Source organism: Choloepus didactylus, chromosome 2, assembly GCF_015220235.1.
Source record: "Choloepus didactylus isolate mChoDid1 chromosome 2, mChoDid1.pri, whole genome shotgun sequence".
NCBI lineage: Eukaryota > Metazoa > Chordata > Mammalia > Pilosa > Megalonychidae > Choloepus > Choloepus didactylus.
In genome coordinates, this window is record NC_051308.1 from 129,031,743 (window position 1) to 129,043,508 (window position 11,766).

The following is an 11,766-nucleotide window of genomic DNA, read 5'->3' on the forward strand; positions in this document are numbered from 1 at the left end:
GGGGGGCCCTGCAATATATATTTTTATTTCTGCCCAAATTACTTTGGGATGTGTTACTATTTCACTCTAACCTATGCAAACCTACCATATCTCAGTTCGTATTCAAAGTTCCATGTAATTATAGTGAATAAAACAGTAATTTTAATTAACTGGTAAGACTAGCCTTCTCACATTACTTTTTTTTTTTAATTGAAGAATTTTCCTGGACTTGCTTTCTTGCTCGTTGTTTACACAGGAATTTAAGAGTAACCTTGTCTAGTTGAAAATATTATTTTTATTGGGATTGTCTATGGGATTATCGATCAGGATTTTTTGGGTTATGCTTAAATTAACTTGACCTTGGGTTCCCAAATAATGTTATACAGTTCCCTTATACTATAGCAAGGAGATAGGATTCCACATTTGAATAGTGTTTAACATAATCAGTATCTCATATTTGTCCAGACCTCTAGGATGGTTAGAGTGCTTATACATCTGGTATCTCATTTAATCTTCACAGTACCTCTAAGAGGTAAGTGTTATTAGCTCTGATTTCAAGATGAAGGAGCTGAGGCTTTAAAAGATTAACAAACTTGCCCATAATAATGCAGCTGGTTAGTGCCAGAGTTTGAAATTTGCACTCCAGTCAATCCTGAGCTTATTCCAGAACCCATCACCTCTCTATCTTTTAGTCTTTTCTGGCTGTGGATGAGCTCTGGACTTCTATTCCTGACCTCTAGAGAAGGTATCAGAGACAAATAAATGTTAAAGAAGGAGCCAACATTGCAGAGTGTTCCCCTTTATTTGAAATTCTTGAAAGACTGTTCATTTCATTGGCTCTCCAAAGTTGATCAGTAATGCTGAGTGACTATTCTGTGCACTGAGCTCTGTACCACACACTTTGAAATGGAACGAGGGAGGCAGTCTCAGCCCTCAAGGGTCCAAGGGGGAGGGCCAGTAATCCTTTCTCTAGCCAGGAAAAATACTGACTAGTGGTCTTCAAACCTGCTTGATAATATTGCCAGATCATACCCAAACAACTTTGATTGGAGGTTCACACAGGTTGTGGTCCAAAATTTGTAAAAAAAAAAAAAAAAAAAGGGAAAGCAATGTACAAAGATGGAGCCAAGATGAGAGGAACTGCATTAAAGTTCCTTTGGAAAGAGAGGCTTAGTTTGCCACTTTAATTTGAGTATAGACAGTGGAATCCAAGTCTGCAGAACAGTTTGCAGTCAAGCGATTGCTTTTTTCTTCTGAGATTTGGAAAGTCATGCTGGCATAGGTAAGTGCCTCCTCCGGGATGGCTGAAAGCTGCAGAGGAAGAAAAAGGAGAAATGAGTGAATTGAGTTTTGGAGAAAGGAATTAAGGTCCTCTTTAGAAGCAAGCTGAGGTTTGGAAAGCTTTGGTCTAGAGCACCATAGAAGACCCTAATGGACCAGGAATACCCTTCAAATAGTCTTGTGCTCAGTGTCCAGAAGGCAATGCCACTTATTCTGATCTCGAGAAGAGAGGGAAATTCCCATGGCAGCAGGCCTTCCGTGTCCAGGGAACGGTGTGGTCACCTTACCTTGTTTGGAGGATCTGAGCAAGGATCCAGGACTGGAGATCTGGAGTGACCTGCCACAAGTGCCAGAAAGAAGAAGGACAAGTCTCACCAGTGGGGCTTAGAGGAATCAGAAGTCTTTCCTTACAATCTTGGATGAAGGGGAAGGGTGGAAAGGAGGTGTTGAGTGGGAAAAGTGGAGGGTGAGGAGAGCAGGAAGGAAGAGAAGTGAAGGATTCCAGGGCCCCAGCTGCAGAGGGTGTGCTAAGCAGGTTTTATTCCCTTCCCTGCTTCTGCCACCTCCCATTATCCACTCATAGCTGACTCTGTTCTCCATGGCAGAGAAAGACAGACTGTTCCATCTCGTGGAGACACCTTACGTTTTCTGTAGCTCTTTATGATGAGGAAGACAAGGCCCATCAGCAGCAGTGTCAGGAGAACCCCCGCAAAAAAGGCCAAAATCAAATGAAGAAGACCTTTGCTGTTTCTGTGAAAAAAGGGAGGAAATGAACTGCTGAGCTTTTTGAAGGCCTTTCCCACTATCGGCAACCCCCGAAATTGTTTTCACACCAATTAGTTGACTTTCACTCTCATCCACTGGTTTTCAACTTTTATTTCCGAGTTCCAGATCCATTTGGGACTTCAGTGAAAGCTTTTGACTCTTACCACTCCCCTACCCCCTCAACCCCCACCAAATGTTCATAGACCCACATACAGCAAATTTTTCTTTTAAGTTTAGGGGGGTTCATGGATCTCCTGAAGCTCAGGGGACCCCAAATTAAGAACCACATTCCTAAGATCAAAAAACTGATTTGGTTCTCTCAGTTTCTGGTTCCCACTCCCTAAATCCCCACCCACAACTCCCCAAGCCAAGGCCTTGGTGGTACAAGATGAAACAGGAGGGAGGATGCTCCTTTACTTGGTGGGGCAGTTAGTGAGGAAGGGTGTAGAGGCAGTAGCCGGTGGGGCTGTCGTGAAGAAGAGGGTGTCTACAAGAGAACAGGAAAGGGATTAATGTTTCTGCCACTTCTCATGACATCCTTGCAGATTAAGTGTCCCCAGGGGCCCCATCCTGCCTAACGATGAGTGACAAATGATTGGACTGTGACTCTAAATAAAGGAGGATGTTATTTTTAGATTCTGAATCCTTTAAAAAGAAAATTAGAACTGGAACTTAAATATCAGCTACAAAAATGAAAGAAGAGTCTAGTGTTTCACAGCACCGCATGTTCTTTTAATAAGCGTCTCAGGTCTCTCCCTTTATAGATTGGCAGGGGAAGGATAACCTGAGGTTTTGATAGGAACCCCTAGGGAGATACGCCCCTTCTGACCTAAGTAGAGGATCACAAGGCTAGGGAGTAGAGACCTGAAGTGAAACCCACACCCAACATTTCCAAGTCAGTTTGGCTATGCAAACTGCTGCTTTCTTTTCTGTTTGCTCGTTTGTTTGCAAGCAGCTATTAACAGTGCCTAGCCAAGGGCAGCCAGGGTCAGTTCCAGATTCCTATGCCACACATAGGGCAGCAGCAAGGAAAGTTAACTCGATCCTCTTAAAGTACCCAGCTTGTATAGTATCGAGCACAGAAGACACTCGTCATTCAAATTTGGAGGTTCATTTGGTTCTCTCTGGTTTCTCTTTTCACTCTCCTACCAGTAGATTCTGCATTGAGGTTAAATCTTATTCTTCCAATTTCAGAAGTGCACTAGGCAGTGCCATCCCATCATAGCCATTCAGCACAGTTTCCAGTTATTCCAGTTTATTTCAAGTGAACAATGAGGCAGTAATGGTTCCTGTCCTGAACTCACCAGTGGTGGGTTTAGGTGTGGAGGGATTTCCTCCCATGCTGCCTTCTCCTGAGAATAAAAAAGGCAACTCTTAGAAAACTTGGAAAAGAGGAGCAGCTGAGGAGCCAAATCTGAGACTGTGATATTAATATAAGAACAATAATTAGAATAGTAAGTCATGGGTGTTCTAATCAGGCCAGCGGTCACAGACTACATGGTGGTGTTACCACAGTTCAGCAGCTGGTCCTTAGCTTTGCAGCTCCAGAAATCTGATCTTGTTAGAGAACCAAGAATTGACCGATGTCTCCAGAACTGATTTCCACAACCAAGCTGACAGGAGACTGATGCATAAACTGGAATGGCATAAGGAACACGTTGGTATAACCAGTGTGTTCCATCTGTCAGAACATCCAAAAGGAAGCCAAATTATAATTATAATTTTTCTTGGTTAGCATGGAATTGAAGTAAGTATGAGAGAAGATGAATGGATGATTTTAACATCTAGGTGTGATGCATCCACCTCCCTTTTCCCTGGCTGATTTGGTTACACTTTGACAAACTTGCCTTTGGAGGTCCTTCTTCTAGACTCCGTCAGACATCTCTATTCAGTTCACAGGTTGTCTTTTCTAGTAGGCCAATATCTTTGTTTGGGCTATGATTTTACTTGTTTTGGTAAGCCTTCTATATATTCCCTTTCAATTTTTTTTTTGGTACCAAAATATATATGTAAAAAAGTAGGATATCCAAACTCCCACTACTCACTTTTAACATTTTGGCATATTTCCTTTTAGTTGTACTTCCATGCATTTTTTTAAAAAGCTAGTTGAAATACTTCTTCAAGTTAGAGGTTATATCCTCCTTTTACATGAAGCATTTTATCGTAAACAATCTCCCATGCTACTGAAAACATTTATAAATATTGTTAATGGTGATAGATCTTTCTGTTTTATCTATATACTATAACATGCTTAACCAGTTCCCTGCTTCTTGACATAAACTGTTTCCAATTTTTATTTAAATAAATAACAATGAAATGAACATTTTTTTGTGTGTAAAACTTTGTATGTAACCCTGATTATTTTTTGAAGGCCCCATTTTTAGCTTCATATTCAGGCAAATACATAATAAAATTTTTGGCTCTGCTATTTCTGCTGTATTTTAAGGTAATTTATTCAGACAAAAAATGTCATCAATTACATGCTTTTATTGTTCTGCTCCCAAAAGTTAATTTCCAAGCCCTTGGACATGTGTGAGGGTTAGCAGAAGAACATCTCATTCCCATGTACCAGTTACAACAGCAACATTACAAAGTACCTTACAATTGACAAAACATTTTTAGATCACAGATTGTAGTGCGATAAGAAGGGTACTAAGCAGGAAATTTGGTGAGACGTTTGAGCTCTATGAATAGGGAAGCTGTAGTCAACAGCAGAACTGTCAGTGGTAACGATTTTTCTAGCACTTTTTTTGCTGCATTTCTTAGTTTATAAGTCAACAGTACTCTTTGCAGAACACCATAAAGTACTGGTACAGTCATTCTTAAATAATGAAATGTGTCTTTGACTGAATAGAGTCATATCTTGTACTAGGCTCTACCTCAGGGAAAGTGGAAGAGGAGAGGACCATAGGTTTCTCTAAAATTCTAGCCTTCACATCAGTGGCTCTGAATTTACAACCATCCCAAAGAAACATTACCATAGCCACTTTTAAAAACTTAGGTCATCCCTCCTGGAAAGACAAAATTGTCACACAGTGTCACAGGGAAATAGCTACTTACAGATTCAGGCCAAGAAAAGCAGGAAACACATTTCCTTTCGAAGACAACAATCCAAAACATTTGACAGAAGCATAAATTAAAATAGAAACGGTACTATATATACTTTTTCATGTTCCATCCAGCACTGGAAAATCTTACTCACTGCCATAAAATCCACCAACTAAATGCAGCCATTCAAATGCTACCCTTCCCCCTGCCGAAAGTTAAAAAGATAAAAAGAGGAAAGCCACCAACTATTAGCATTTTCTCTTGGTGAATGATTATTTCATCTAGTTTAAAGGAATGTGGTAAAAGCATTTACCTTTCAAGAAAAAGTCACGTCATGAGATTCAATTGTCTGAGAGTGAACTTTTCACCCACCTCCTTTGCTACTCCTATCTTTGGGAAATGATGAAATAAAGATAACCGTCAGTGCCGCTGCCACCAAGTATGTGTTGCAAAGATCTTGTGTAAGCTCCAGAATAGACTTCCTCTTTTTTTTTTCCCCATAACCAGAGAAAGCTTGTTTTGTATCTTTTGACACACAAATGCAGGGAACTTAGGTGGAGAGCAAAATTATTTCTAATTATTTACTGAGTATTTACATTAACCTCCATGCAGATATTGTGGGTGTTACAACAGTTTGACACGATAATTGTCATGAAGAATCTTATACTCTCTATTTTAAGCAGGGATGTGAGGCTGTTTTCAAGAAAGAAGAAAAAAACAGTGTAAGAGCTAAGCACTAGCTATGTAGACTTTAAGAGGGTTAAATTCTCTTTAAAGGGAAAGTAAGCCATTTATTTATAAAGAAATATTTATTCATAAAATAATGTAAATAAGTCTATTCATTAAATAAATGCTATGGGTCAGACAGTTTGGATATTTCAGAGAGAAGGCAAAAAAGTTCCTTGTCTCATTGAGTCTACCTCTAATAGAGAAGAGAAATTATAAACAAGTAAACAATAGGTTAGTCATGGATTGCATTAAGGGACATGGAGGAAAGAAAGATAGAGCTATGTTAGAGACTAAACAATAGAGGATTGTCTTTAGATACAAAAGCTGGTTGGTGAAGGCCTCTTGCAGGAGCTGACATTTTCTCTGAGAACTAATAGATGAGAAGGAGCTGGCCAGGAAGAGAGTCTGGGAGAAGAGTGTTCCAGGCAGAAGGAACTGCAAATTCACAGATCTGGAAGAGGGGCGGGGCTGGAGAAACCAGAGGCAGCAGGAAGAGGCTCTGGGAGGGGTACAGCAGGCCCAAGGACTGGTGGCTCAGATTCAAGTGATGTCTTCCTGGGCTATCTGCCTGGTCAAGAGTGGGGACTTGTAGGGGGTGGAAGGTAGAACGCAGTTATACAGATGGATTGGAGCCCAACTGTGGAGATCTTCAAATTCAAGCAAAAAAAAGAAGGGAAAAAAAAAAAAAAAATATATATATATATATATATATATATATATATAATTTTTATTTTGAAATAATTTCAAACATATAGGACAGTTGCAAATACAATAGAAACCCCATACAGAGAACTCCAACACCCCCTACCCCCAGATATCCATATCTATGAATTTTACATTTTGCTACCTTTGCAGTACCTTTATTTCTTTCTTTCCTTCCTTCCTTCCTTCCTTCCTTCCTTCCTTCCTTCCTTCCTTCCTTCCTTCCTTCCTCTCTCTCTCCCTCTGTCCCTCCCTACCCCCCTCTTTCTTTCTACTGTATCTATTATCTTTCTATAATTATCTATCTACCCATTTATCATCTTCTGAACATTTGAGAGCAGGTTGCATACATCATACTCCTTGAACTCATAACACTTCCATGTACATTTCCTATGAACAGGATATTCACTTATGCCATTAACTTAGCTGCAGTTAATTCAAGAAAATTAATATGGATATAAAGCTTAAATTCTATATCCCAAATTTTCCTTATGCCCCCTTTGAGCTTTTCTCCTCCCTTCTTAGATCCACTCCAGTATCACATATTGCATTGATTGTCATTAACTCTTAATTAACTCTTTTTTTAAAATTAACTATAAAAAATTTTTTTTAAAAGATATACAATTAAAAAAACATTTCAAACAAACCATAACAAGGGAGTAAGAAAAAGACAAGTAACCTAAAATAACTACTTTACTTTCAACATGTTCCTATTCTACCCAAAGAAAATAACCTAATATAGCAACATTTCTGTGAACTTGTTCCTACCATACCCATCAGAAATTAGCAAACCATAGTCATTCCTGGGCATTCTCAGAACGTCAAATTTACCCACGATAGCTTATCTGTTCTTATTGGGTTATCGTTCCCCCTTCATTGATTGCTCTCTATCACTAGTTCCCCTACATTCTACATTATAAACCATTTATTTTAGGAGTGTGTTGTTTAACTTCCAGGTATTTGTGAATTTTCTAAGTCTCTGAAGGTTATTGACTTCTAATTGTATTCATTGTGGTCAGAGAATCTGCTTTGAATAATTTAAATTTTTTTAAATTTATTGAGGCTTGTTTTATGTGCCAGCATATGGTCTATTCCGGAGAAAGTTCTGTGTATCCTGGTGATTTGGGATGTAATGTTCTATATATGTCTGTTAAATCCAATTCATTCATCAGATTGTTTAGGTTTTCAATTTCCTTATTGGTCTTCTGTCTGGTTGATCTATCTATAGGAGACAGTGATGTGTTGAAGGCTCCCACAATTATTGTGGAAACATTCATTGCATCCTTTAGTTTTGCCAGTGTTTGTCTCATGTATTTTGTGGCACCATGATTGGGTGCATGAACATTTATGATTGTTATTTCTTCTTGTTGAATTGCCCCTTTTATTAGTATGTACTGGCCTTCTTTGTCTCTCATAACATCCTTGCATTTAAAGTCTCTTTTATCTGAAATTAATATTGCTACTCCTGCTTTCCTGTGGCTGTAGCTTGCATGAAATATTTTTTTCCATCCTTTCTCTTTCAATTTCTTTGTGTCCCTGTGTCTAAGATGAGTCTCTTGTATGCAACATATTGATGATTTGTATTTTTTGATCCATTCTACCAAACTATATCTTTTAATTGGGGAGTTTAATCCATTTACAATCAATGTTATTATTGTGAAGGCATTTCTTGAATCAGCCATCCTATCCTTTGGTTTATGTTTGTCAGATATATTTTTTCCCGCTCTCTCTTATTGTCCTTTAATGAACCAATATTGAATCTCTTTAGTACTGAACCTTTCTCCATATCTCTCTCTCCTTTGTTTCTCTGTTGGTAGGGGTCCCTTTAGTATCTCAAGTAGAGCAGTCTTTTATTAGCAAAATCTCTCAGCATTTGTTTGTCTGTGAAAAATTTAAGCTCTCCCTCAAATTTGAAGGAGAGCTTTGCTGGATAAAGCATTCTTGGTTGGAAATTTTTCTCTCTCAGAATTTTAAACATGTCATTCCACTGCCTTCTCACCTCCATGGTGGCCACTGAGTAGTCACTACTTAGTCTTATGTTGTTTCTTTTGTATATGGTGAATTGCTTTCCTCTTGCTGCTTTCAGGACTTGCTCCTTTTCTTCAGTATTTGACAGTCTGATCAGAATATGTCTTGGAGCGGGTTTATTTGGATTTATTCTATTTGGAATTCGCTGGGCATTTATGCTTTGTGTGTTTATATTGTGTAGAGGGTTGGGGAATTTTTCCCCAACAATTTCTTTGAATACTCTTTCTAGACCTTTACCCTTCTCTTCCCCTTCTGGGACACCAATGAGTCTTACATTTGGACGTTTTATTTTATCTATCATATCCCTGAGGTCCATTTCGTTTTTTTTGATTTTTTTCTCCATTCTTTCTTTTGTTCTTTCATTTTCCATTCTGTGGTCCTCGAGGTTGCTGATTCATTGTTCAGCTTCCACTAGTCTTGTACTATGAGTATCCAGAATCTTTTTACTTTGGTCAACAGTTTTTTTTATTTCCATAAGATCTTCTATTTTTTAATTTACTCTTGCAATTTCTTCTTTATGCTCTTCTAGGGTCTTCTTCAGACCTGTGCCATGCTCTTCTTCATGTCCTTTATATCCTGTGCCATGCTCTCATTGTTTATCTTTAGTTCTTTGATTAATTGCTCCAAGTACTGTGTCTCCTCTGATCTTTTGATTTGGGTGTTTGGGTTTGGGTTATCCATATCATCTGGTTCTATCATATGCTTTAAAATTTTCTTGTTGTTTTTGGCCTCTTTGCATTTGCTTTACTAGATAGGGTTCTTTTAGGATATGTAGGATTATTCAAAGACGAATCTCTAATTTGTCAGATCTGCAGCTTGGTGGTGTACACTTTCTCTAACTAACCAGCAGATGGTGTCCATGAGTCACCTATTCCCCTCAAATCAGTTCTTCCCAATTTTGTCTTTGTGGTGTGTGGGGGTCTGATTCTTGTGGGGTCCAATTGGTGCACCAAGTTTGAGTGTGTTGTTGGTGCTGTCTGCCCTGAATGTGGGGAGTGTATCTGAGCAGTTAGGGAGTCAGGGCAGCTTTAATAATCAAACCTCCCAGGTGTTACTGGAGATTTAAGGCTGTTGCAAGAGTCTAAACCTTCATTTCAGTCTCACCACAGATTGTCTCTGCTGCTGACCCACAAGTCCTTGGTATTGGCATATGATCCCTGGGATTTCTGAGTGGGTCCCTCTTCTAAGCTGTGCCCTTCTAGGGCCTCTGCTGAGGGAAGGCTGTGCTATGCCACAAGTGCGTGCCAACCCTCAAGGGAAGTTCTGGGCTGCCGGGCTGTGTAGGTGCGTTTGCAGCCTGCTGTAAGGATGGCTGTATGGGGAGTGTTAATTTCCCCCTTTTCGCACAGCTCTGCCTTCCCAGCTCCAGGACAACTAACTGTGGGTGCGTGAAAGGCTGTTGTCCATGCCTGATATTGTGGCCTATGAATGTGTTGCTGGAAACACTTCCCATCGCACTGTCTTTTTTGGCGTGGCTCTGGGCTGTGGCTCTGGCGCCAGGCAGGAGTGTTCCCAGCCTGCCAGGAAGATGGCTGCAAGGGGCGTGTTTTTTTTCCATTTTTGGCTCACCTCTGCCTTCCTTGCTCCGAGGCAATTAGCAGCAGGTGAGTGAAAGGCTATCTTCCATGCCAGATATTGAGGTGTTCGCACAGCCCTTTCCTGCCGCGTTTCAGTGTATCTGCAGCCACTTTTGGGTTTTTTTTAAAAAAGAACTAGTCCACCTCCAAACGCCAACCCACAGTTTCCCCACACTGCAGTGTGGCTGCCAGATTTTCAGCGGCTTACTCACTCGTTTCAGAACACAGACTCCTGGTTTCACTGAGTACATGGTCCCTGTAAATTTAGCAGACCTTGTCTGGCTGGTGCATCGCTGGAACTGGTGTTCTGGGTCACTTTCTGGCTTTTATCTAGTATTTTTCATGGAGGCATTTTTTTTGCCCTGTCTCTCCTAGCCGCCATCTTAGGTTTTCCAAAATATATTTTTAATGTATTAAGAAAATAAGGAACAACTAAAAGTTTTTGAATTGGTATATAACATGACAAAGATGACCTTTAAGGAAGATTATACTGTATAATGTAAGATGAATTATGAGTAGAGAAAGAAACAAGGAAATAAACTAGGAGGGTATGGCAATGTTCTAGGTGTCATTTACCAAGGGATGTCGCAGCAGAAATGGAGAGGAAACCATAGGTATAATGAGACTGGAAGGCATATTAATAAGATTGGGACCTGGATATGGGAAATAAAATAGCAGGATGACCTGATGATTACTTTATGTTTTGAACCTCAGTGAATGATTTATAAAAAATAAATGATTTATAAAAATTCATTTTTTCATTCAGTCCAAAAACATTTATTGAACAATTGCTAGTACCATATACTAAGCACTAGGGATATGACGTGAGCACAAATGTTCTTTTCATGTCTTGATGGAACTTTTAGACTGGTAAAGGAGGCCACTACCATCTAAAGAAATGGTAAATTGCAGCTATTACACATGCTGTGGAGGTGAGATGCCCCGGGTCGGGTATGCCTATGATACAAGAGATCAAGGAAGGATTCCCAGAGGAAAACATTTAAGCTGAGATCTGCCGAGTGAGCTAGAGCTCCACCGGGCAAGCGGGGAAGCACAACCAGAGGGAACAGCATGTTCAAAAGCCCTGTGCCAGAAAGGAGGTTAGGAAGTTCAGGGACATTTCCCATCCCCACTCCCACCCCCCAAAAATGCTAGAATGGCAATAGCTGAAAGAGCAAGGAGGTGTGTAGGGTGGGTGTGAGGAGTCTGGGGGGAAGGCAGAGGATGGGGGGGTGAAGTTGGAGAAGCAGGAAGAGGCCAGTTCACTCAGAGATTGGTGGCCTATGGTAAGGAAGGAATTTTGTCTTTTTTTTTTTTATAAGAGAAATGATTTATTTATACTATCTATACTAAAAGAATCTAAACAGGGGTGACATGATCAGATTTGCATTCTAAAACAATCATTAAAACTGGGACAGGGAGAATAGATTGGCAGGCAGCTAGAATAGATATGAATAGGCAGGTCAGGGGATAAATGTGGCCATCCAGTTGAGGGATAATAGTAATGTGGACTCAGTGATAGCAATAGAGAGGTGAAGACAGGTGAATGGATTTGAGAGATACTTTAGGAGAATAGTAGTAAAATTTGGGGAGGAAAAAAAATCAAAGACTGTGATAAAGACAACAACAAAGGACAGAAGAAGGAAGAAGAACCAGA

The 11,766-nt window shown here is 39.8% G+C and overlaps 1 protein-coding gene across 5 annotated transcripts; it reads right to left on the reverse strand.

Annotated features, from left to right (window-relative positions):
* Positions 1-762: 762 nt before the first annotated feature.
* Positions 763-5,517, reverse strand: C2H1orf162 (chromosome 2 C1orf162 homolog). 5 transcript variants are annotated; one of them, XM_037826382.1, is made up of 6 exons: positions 5,387-5,517; positions 3,330-3,377; positions 2,443-2,512; positions 1,904-2,010; positions 1,548-1,597; positions 763-1,290 (listed from the first exon to the last, which is right to left on the reverse strand). In XM_037826382.1, the coding sequence occupies exons 2-6, from the start codon at positions 3,364-3,366 to the stop codon at positions 1,150-1,152; spliced, it is 405 nt and encodes a 134-aa protein (XP_037682310.1). In that variant the 5' UTR covers positions 3,367-3,377; positions 5,387-5,517; the 3' UTR covers positions 763-1,149. The 5 variants fall into 5 exon arrangements, with proteins under 5 accessions (XP_037682310.1, XP_037682314.1, XP_037682312.1 ...); XM_037826386.1 differs by having other exon boundaries at positions 5,446-5,506; XM_037826384.1 differs by having other exon boundaries at positions 3,330-5,278; positions 5,387-5,449.
* Positions 5,518-11,766: the final 6,249 nt, after the last annotated feature.

What these genes read in the sequence shown, in the direction of transcription:
- C2H1orf162 (XM_037826382.1), bottom strand. Translation starts at nt 3,366, where the DNA reads ATGGGAGGAAATCCCTCCACACCTAAACCCACCACTG. An exon ending in CACACCTAAACCCACCACTG is followed by an intron (nt 2,513 to 3,329) that starts GTGAGTTCAGGA and finishes GTTCTCTTGTAG; the next exon opens with ACACCCTCTTCTTCACGACA. An exon ending in GCTCAGATCCTCCAAACAAG is followed by an intron (nt 1,291 to 1,547) that starts GTAAGGTGACCA and finishes CTTCCTCTGCAG; the next exon opens with CTTTCAGCCATCCCGGAGGA.